At 40.8% G+C, this 9,186-nt stretch overlaps 1 protein-coding gene across 1 annotated transcript in view; it reads left to right on the top strand.

The window, feature by feature from the left end:
• Window positions 1–9,186, top strand: part of vstm2a (V-set and transmembrane domain containing 2A) — an 85,285-nt gene that overhangs the window by 56,066 nt on the left and 20,033 nt on the right. The window contains exon 3 of the mRNA XM_068709610.1: window positions 8,772–8,822. Coding sequence (XP_068565711.1) covers window positions 8,772–8,822 — 51 coding nt within the window. The remainder of the gene's footprint in view (window positions 1–8,771; window positions 8,823–9,186) is intronic.

The following is a 9,186-nucleotide window of genomic DNA, read 5'->3' as shown; positions in this document are numbered from 1 at the left end:
TAAATTGTTTTTGGTTTATGATGTTGTTTTGAGATTTAGTCACAAGCTGTTTTTAGTTCATTTGATCAGATCAATATTTGTAAAACCCACAGATCCACCAAGAGAGTGACGGGGAAAATGCATGATTCATGATTTATTCATGAATTATGAGAAAAAAAGACGAAATATGGCGATACGATGTTTCCGCCCGACAGAGATGTACTGTATGTAGGCTGACTGCTTCTTCTAACCCACTTTTCTTCAAGGCAGTTGGCAGACAAAGCTGGAGATTGAATGTTTTAAAGGATAATGTATCCGTGTCAATGCTATTTTTCTCTGTATTGTTGTCTGTGGTTGGTTTAGGAAGTCAGACTGAGGTCAGACTGTTTGTGTTCCGTCAGTCACTATGTCTTTAGAAGATTGTTGTGTTTTTATGATGGCAGCTGTCTTTTTATGATATTCATCAAATTGATTCAAACCAACAATTGTTTTTCTTACTTGAAACCTCCCTGCTGCCTTTTGCAGATCTATTCTTTCACAGCATCAACATCAGTTGAAGTAAGATCTTTAAAAAAAATCCCAACAGATACTCTTTCATTGTTAAACATCATCAATTTGTGATGGTTGATGTGTCATGAAGTTGCCTCATCTACCTCGACTTCAGCTCATAATGTCCTACATTCCTCATCAACAGGCCATGAATTCATTGCTTTCAATCAAAGTGGGTGTACGGGCATATAATTGGCTCACAAGTGAAAATATTCAGTCATGGGTTACATTTGTATTATGCAAATCGTATCATCATACTGCAACGTCGTATGCTGGTCTATTTTCTGCTGCTGTGGGTGGAGACATTGTTATCCTGACCTCTTCTTCTATGATGGATTTCTCCTTTTTATCATTACTGAGCATCAGTGCAAATGGCGGCTCCACAAAGAAGCCTTGCTCTATGAGTCTGAGAGACTGACACTGTGATCTTTGAGACATTTTGATGCTGCACTGGAAATATCCTGATATTGCGTCACAGAGTGCACATTTGGCCAGTTATTGGACAAAAGAGACACCAGCAAATAATAAAGTGGATACAGGTGTGCAGAGAACACAATGGAGAGCTGTTAAAGAATTTCGGTACTTAAGGCAGAGGGTTTTATTTTCCTTTTGAATATAAAATATATTATCCTTCCTAACTCGTCAAATAATAAGGCTCAGTTAGTGGTCCTCAGCTTCAAACTATGACACTCTAGGTTCCCATCCAGCAGCAGTGTTGGACGTGTCAGGGAGAGTGTGTCAATATGTTTCATGCATTGTGTCTTTTCAAAATATACTTCCATCTCACAGGAAGTCAGGTTTAGACAACAAAACTACTTATTTAGGGTTAGGAAAAGGTGGTAGATGACATTAACTTTACCAATGAATCACATGACGAGCAATGCTAACGACTCATTTGACTAATGACCGGCGTAACAAAACAACTCAAATAAGGGTTTCCTAGATGAAAGTCCTGAGTTTGTTTGGGTCGAAGATCAGCAGTTGGATCCCAGGCTCCGCCAGTCCGCATGTACATTATAAAGAAGATGACGCCAACCTCTATTGGCCGTTGTAATTAGAACGGGAGCAAAGGTGGAAGTCCTGTGACGTAGTATAAAGAGTGTAGTCCATGTTGAGAGGAGGTCGGGGTGAATGGATGAGTCAAACAGGACTCTCACCCATGAGCCCGCTGTCCCATGTGAAACCAAAACTCACTGTTGACTCACTTACTGTACCAATAAGACCATGGTTTAGATTACGTAACATGCATATGTGGCATTAGTAAGGTATGTAAGCTATGTAACTGACGTACTTATTTCAACCTAAATCGCAACGTTGTACTAAACCTAACCAAGTAGTTTTGTTGCTTAAAACTAAAGTGGGCTTTCACAGTGTGGAGGATGCAGTTTGTTAAAGTATTCGGATGGTAGTGAAAATAGCCTATTGATAGAAAATCAATAGGCTACATCTGAGGGCTGAGACCAGGTTTACAGTATAGGTTGTGTAAAGCAAAACTCCAACAACCCGATGAATGACAATGAATGCATTTGTGTGTGTTTGAGGCAGTCAGAGAGAGGGATGTATAAATGAAACCAGATCAAAGAGCGGATAGTGTCAGGTGTAACAGTACATCATGCTACTGAGCCACCACGCCAACTCCTGAACTAAACTGTTACGCAGTTCAGCCCAGTTTTCTTTGTCACTTGGATTAAGCTTCAAGTTTTATGCTGACTCATCTGCCAAATGTGGATGTTTCACCCATCTACTGATAGTGAAATCTGTTCATGAAGCGATCTTATAATTGATACGTATAAGGCCATGTGTATATATAATTTGGTAACCATGGTATCATTTTCCCTGATTAATAGCTAAATGGACCCAAAATTTGATTTTAACATTAGCTGTTGTGGCTAATGTTAGCATGTGCATATCAGCTGGTGATGTCAAGCCACAACAAGTTGTCCTTATTTGGTTGTTGAGGTGGTTGTTGTGATGTTTGTCGTACATTATTGGGTTTTCGGAAGGGGACTGCCCATTGTTCCCAATAATGTCACATTGACCATTTGTTAGACAGCCTGTTATGCCAAAAACAAACGTCCATTGTTCTGAGGGCCCACTGTTCTAAAAATTCAAACTCTCGATGCAACCAAGAGGAACAAATTGCTAATTATTTTGCAGAATGACAGCAGTATTTTTGAATGACATCAGTTGGAACAAAGGATTTTATTGACCAAACTTATATTTCTGCAGGAGGAAATCAGCTGAAATTGAGGTCCTTCCAAACATGTTTTCCCAAGCACTCATGTTCCTTATTAGGGAGTGTGCAAGCAGTTTTAAGAACCCACAAAATCATTTTTTTTTTAATTTTTTTTTTATAAATTTCGTTCCAAATTTGTCTGACGCGCAATAATACTAATGATCCTAATCATGACTATGATAAATTATCATCAAATAACATACATATACACCTCATAAGCATTGAAGTGCTTCATAAACTTCTGTCAGTCACTGGAATGTGATTTCCTGATGATGCAGGATAGTCTGTATAACTTCATGTTCACTCCTCTTGGTTTGTTTGTTAAAAGTCAGTGTGCACAGGAACCATACCAGAACTAAAAAACATTGTTAAAATCAACTACAGCTGTAAAAGCACCCTTAAATCCATACGTCTTGAGGCAGATTTAGTTATGTATCGCATCACTGAAGCATTTAAGTAATATACTATTGCTTAAATGCATATTTAAAGGACAATTTAGGGGTCTTTTTTTATGTGTATTTCAATATCATACGTTTGCATCACATTATGGAAAGAGGTGGTGATAAGCTATTCACTGCAGTATTTAATGACACATTTCCTCTGCCACCATAGCTTAAAATCACTGTGTTTAATGTGTCATATGAAGTCCACGACCTGAGTTTAACCTCCTCTCACTGTTTGTGTTGCCGATGATTGCTGGATAAACTCATTTAAATATTTGGTCCTTTTAATGCGTTTTCATTGGTCGTGCATGTCTATCATCGGGGGTCAGGGCCATTCCAGTCACAGTAAGAGCTGTAATACAATCACAGCAGCGCAGGGTGGTCTAATTTATATTTCAGTTTAAATGCAATTTCTCTTCATGTGACGTTAATTTAGTCGCAGCAACTCAATGGAGCTTTTTTGATGCACAATAATTGCGGAGCACATTTTACAAGGAGTCAATTTGAGATTTGCATGAAGAATGGCAGCATGTCATGGTGGAAGGGTTTTGCAATAAAGAGACAAGCGATTGAAATTGAGATACTTGCGAGCCGTCGCGGTTTTGGCTCAGAAGGCACTTACGCGATAGGAATAAAATATAAATGGGAAAATAATGGTGGTTTATCCCGACACTGTCATTGAAAACTTTTACTTTGCCGTCGCAGCCCCAAAAGTTACTTGTGGGAACGTTTGTCAGGTACAAATTTAGAAAAGTCGTAGTGGACAAGTTGAAACAGTAAATGAAACAGAGTGATTGTTCTCTATGAAAAGGTTTAAAGGTCTAACACTTTTTCATCTGTTCTTTTTAACGACACAGAGCAGCAACATCTCAGTGGCAGATAAATGCCTTTTACAGCGGATGATAAATGCCGTGATTCTGAATTGATATTGGACATTCATTAAGTCAAAATTACCTTAATTGCATTTGCACAGTGCTGGGTGACTAATGGGTTGACACTCGTAAAGTACTCCCTAATTTTGGGGTTTTAGTGCCTGCCAATCCAAACGGTCAATTTGGATAAAACATTATTTTAAATATAAGTGGATTTATTCTCTATATGTGAACAAAGCTGACCTGCAGACCAAGCAAAAAGTATTGATACTGTCATTCCTTCATAGGGTGATGAGTCTGCAGCTGGAAGGTGTGTGTAATGTGACCGTGGCTAAGTGGAGAGCAGGGCCGCCTTTCAATCAGAGGGTCGGTGGTTCGATCCCCCGGCTCCTGCTCTACTAGTCTCATGTCAATGTGTCCTTGAGCGAGACACTTAACCCCAAAATTGCTCCCGTAGCTGCGTCTACGGTGTGTAGAGAGATACTGAATTGTAAGTCGCTTTGGATAAAAGCGTCTGCTAAATGACCGTAATGTAATGTCAACTGTGCATGCAGTTTTGTAACCCTGATGAACCTTGAGTTAAGCATAGAGCTTTTTTTGAGTTGATTTGCTGGAAGTGTATGAGCTCAGCAGCAGCTCCAAAAGTAAAGAAATGCATCGTTAAATGTGAAAACATTTTAGCAAAATTTTAGCTAACGTCAACGTTTGATCAACGTCTCATTTACATATGTCAATCAAAGCCGACATGGTGGAAATGTTATCCCTAATGATGATAGAACTGACTCTCTCCCTGAGCAATGTCCTCCTGAATGAGGGCACACACACATAATGACTGAGCGGATTCTGAGTATGCTTTGGGATGTGACGACTGACAGGACCAAGGCGGACCGGGTCTGTCCCAGTCTGGGTCTGCAGATACAATTTTTTTATTTTATTTTAAACATAAAAGTAGAAGAGGAATGGCCATAGTTGCAGCACATTTTCACTACCAACTGGACAAATACTGACATTTGAACAGCGACCCTACTCTTCAAACTATGACGCTGTCGGTTCCCCTCTAGCATCAGTTTTGGATGTGTCAGTGACAATGTGTCACTTTCTGCTAATTACATGCATATTGTCTTTTGAAAATAAACTTCCAACGTAGGTTTACTTTGTTTTCAAGTCTACTTGGTTAAGTTTAGGAAAAGGTCCTGGTTTGGGTTAAAATAAGTCAACGTTGACTTGGTTTCACATGAACAGCTGTCTCCTGCTCTTCGCACTTGCTCTCTGTTTAGACCCAACTGACAAATATGTGCAACAAGTATGTGATTTAGAAACCACAATCACAATCAACAGTGACGCTAGTTTAATTCTAAGAAATATAGTGGTTCGATTTTGAAATCTGAGAATGGAAACAGGAGAACAGCAGGAAGAGACCGGAGGAAAGTTCAAAGCGTGGGATGCATATTTGATCATTTATCTGAATTGTTAATATAATATATCATTCATATTGTTCATGGTAGATCATCAGTGTGTTTTCTTGCCAGGCAAAACTATTGCTGGAGGTTGCAAGCAGGCGTCCTGTGTGAACGGCCCAGTTGGTGTACATGGGCGCCGAAAGGAAGCGGGCTGCGCTTCTCTAGAAATTACAAGTGTTGGTATTTGACGAGTTCCCAATTTCCCTCTAGGCTGTACCGCCTTCACCATCAGCCTCTACATCCATATTGTTTTGCTTTTCCAATGCAAATCTCATAGCGATTTGTGATTTGGTGTGATTGTTCTGGTACAACAACCGGAACTCCAGTAGTTACTGACCAGACGTTCCGTGTGTTGTCTAGTGTATTTAGGTTTACGCTCCGTCCTGATTGTCAAAGATTAAATACAGTTGTTGAAACATTCTTTATGTATGATTCGTCCAGTCTCTGTAAGTTTCAACTCTTCAGCTTGGTCCCGAGTTAGTGTTTAACCATTGTTATGAAAGACAACAATATCGCTCCTACAACAGCTGTGAATGGCAACAATAGAATGGTTTGATTTAGGCTAACATCTAAAATCTATATATATATATATATATATATATTACTAAAATCACTTAATTACCCTCAGGAAAATATTTTTTCATTAAATGATAAAAAAGGTCAACTCTTACTAGTCTGAGACAGGATATGTGTCAGAAGAGACTGATATTGAAGGCACATATTCATTTCCCCATCCATCATGCAGATTCTCATACTGTTGTAGCACCGACATATGGATGGAGACACAGTTAGTAGTCGTTAGCCCAGTTTCCAACATGGCCGTTGATTTGCCGTAGAACCTGAAGAGTAATTCATTGAAATGTCAAGTTTGGTATTTTGCAACAGTCTAGTGCTGGTTGCACAACATGTAGTTGCAGTGCATGATTGTACCTTGACATTGTGTATTATCACCGAAGTTAGAAACTCACCGGAGTGAAGGAAAGACCTTCAGTACATGGCTTTTAAAGGGCTTTTATGATTGTGGTTTTAGGGAGGTTTAAATGGGTGTGTGTTCACCAAATAAAAGTGACTAAACTATTAAGGAACAAAAGTGAGTTGTCGTCCTGCTCTGAGCAGGAGACAGATGCATCTTGTCACCAAGATTGCAGGGTGACACTCGACATATATCTACATCCTCTACTGCACCTCTCATTGGCGAGTCACCAAACTGGCACTCGGAGAAATAAAACTGTAATGCGCTGCAGCAAAATCACAGTTCACTGGCGGCGCTCTGCTTCGTGCGCCGCCACCAGAATAGAGCCCAAAGAGTCGGCATGTGACACCCAAAAGCAATGTGTAGCTAATCCACTGTAGGCCATCCTAATTAAGCACTAATATCAATGGGTTTGGTTTTGCAGTCAACAATAGGACCTACATGTACACTGACACTAAGGGCAGAATATTGCAATATGTGCACAAATAATGTCATGGAGAAACACAAAAAGGATCTGACTAATTTGGATTATAACACTTCAAGCCTGCCGCTCCTTCTTTAGATGATGAAGAGAATGAAGAAACCAAAGAAGAACACTGTGGAGTATAGGATGTTCTAAGACACTACGTCATTATCAGTCGTAAAAGAATGTATTACAGTAGGTCAGAACAGAATATTGCAATAATCAGTGGAGCAATGGCAACATGTTGCTTGTGTTACTGCTTTGACTGAAGTCAGTAAATGATTTTAATAATACCTCACATTAATCAAACACCGGACACCCAGAAATGATAGAGTTCAGCTGTGTTCTGATGAAAAGCTACTTCTATAGCCCCAGAGGATTTTACATGATGACATGTTTGAGAGGCAACAAACCGTTTCCCATCACCTCCTCCTTCACTGCATGTTTTTCCCGAACGCAGCAGCCACTATGTGTAAACCAGAGAGCATCTGTCCTCGAGTGGAGCTCGAACTTAATCCTCCTCAGGTGACATATATAGACTGCACACCCGGCCCATATAACCGCTGTGAAGTTTGTAAAAGAGGAGGCTGAAATTGATGACTTGAAACAGTCCAGCGCCAGGACTCGAGGACAATTAATCCTGCCTCACCGTTAAAGATGTCTCCTCGATACAATGGAGGGTGCCGGGGTCCATCTGTGGAGTCAAGACGTAAGAGTCATGCATACATGCAGACAGAGAAAGCTATGGCTCCTAATTCTGCTCATTAATCACCTGTCTGCCAAACATCCTCCAGAGAAAAGAGCCCGGTTCCTCCGAGGTAATTACAGCACTTGAAGGAACGCTCTCTGCTGCAAACGCTCATAAGTAGCCATCTTATCTCTCTCTTACTCTGCCTGGTTTTCCGTCTCGACCATGGAGCTTCCTGTATCCTCTGGAGAGACCTCCTCCTCCTCCTCCTCCTCCTCCTCTTTTCCTCTCAAGTCTTTTCTGCTGCACCGCTCTTGCTCCTCTTCAGCTCTTTTTTTATTTTTTTTCCCGGGCACACATCCATTTGGCATTCGATGTGAGATAAATAAATTATAGCCTCTAAAATCAATGCCCAGTCCATGATGTAGGCTGGAGGCTTAGTGCTTGCCACCGTGCTAGAATGATGCCACTGGGGCTCAAACAGGGGCATTCCTTGAGCCCCAGAGCTACGCTCTTCAATACTTTTGGTTTTCTTTCTTTTTTTTCCGAAATGCTATACCATTCCTTCTGACATTTTATTATTTGTCATAAGTTTTCATGGATGATATAACTTTTACTGCAGAGACTGATGGAGCTTTTGATGCATCATTTGTCTCAGGGAGCTGTTTAGTTTGTCACACAGTGTCCTGGTCTGGACAGCTTTTTCTCCGTGATTCACTGCAGTGTCTGGAAACCGTCTAATTTCTCCACAGAGCCACTCAAAGAATCTAAAAATAAATCAAAAACAGTGGCTAGAGCAACATCTTTGTGCATTTATTTTTAAAGGCAGAACAGTAGCAATGCAATCCCTCAGTCTGTAAACTGCATGTTGATGTATGAATGAAAGATTTATAACCGTCAGCGGATAGATGATGCCTTTTTTTTTTAAGTTGTCGTAGTAATCTTGTAGCTGGTTTAAAGGAGTCTTGACAAGAGACTTGCATAACATACATACTAGAATGTGTCCTCAGTGCGGCTCTCTGAGAGCTACGCTGCAGCAGACTCTACAGCAGGCTGCTATCACTCTGCTAATGATCCCTCTCTCTCTTCTTCTGCTTTCTGTTTCCAGATGGAGATGATACCAGAGCCTGATCCCTATGACGAGGGCACAAAAATAAGTGTAAGTTTTCGAGTTACCCCACGTGTCCCTGGTTGCTACCTAGTGCTTCTCAGTTGTGGGAAGTCATGACGCAAGTTGGGTGACGTTTCATTCTGAGCAAACACAACAGCAGTTGATTTCCCCCGAATACTACACCTTCAACCAGAGAAAGGAGCTAATCAGTGAAATCAGAGGCAGTGTATTATTACCGTCAGAGCGGTTCTCTTCCTGCGCTCATGCCCCACCACCCGCTCTGCCTCTTTTTTTCCTGTCACTCTGTATGCGTATTCTGTGCCCAGAGCAGCCCACACTTCCTGCCACTGACCTCGCTGGAGTCCTTAGAAAGTCAGAGAGCTCTGTGCAATGAAAAAAGGTCAGAGATGGG

Source organism: Cebidichthys violaceus, unplaced genomic scaffold, assembly GCF_023349555.1.
Source record: "Cebidichthys violaceus isolate CVI_PGR_0920_01 unplaced genomic scaffold, fCebVio1.0.p SCAF_15, whole genome shotgun sequence".
NCBI lineage: Eukaryota > Metazoa > Chordata > Actinopteri > Perciformes > Stichaeidae > Cebidichthys > Cebidichthys violaceus.
Note: the sequence above shows the minus strand (reverse complement) of the source record. Positions and strands in the feature narration are given on the sequence as shown.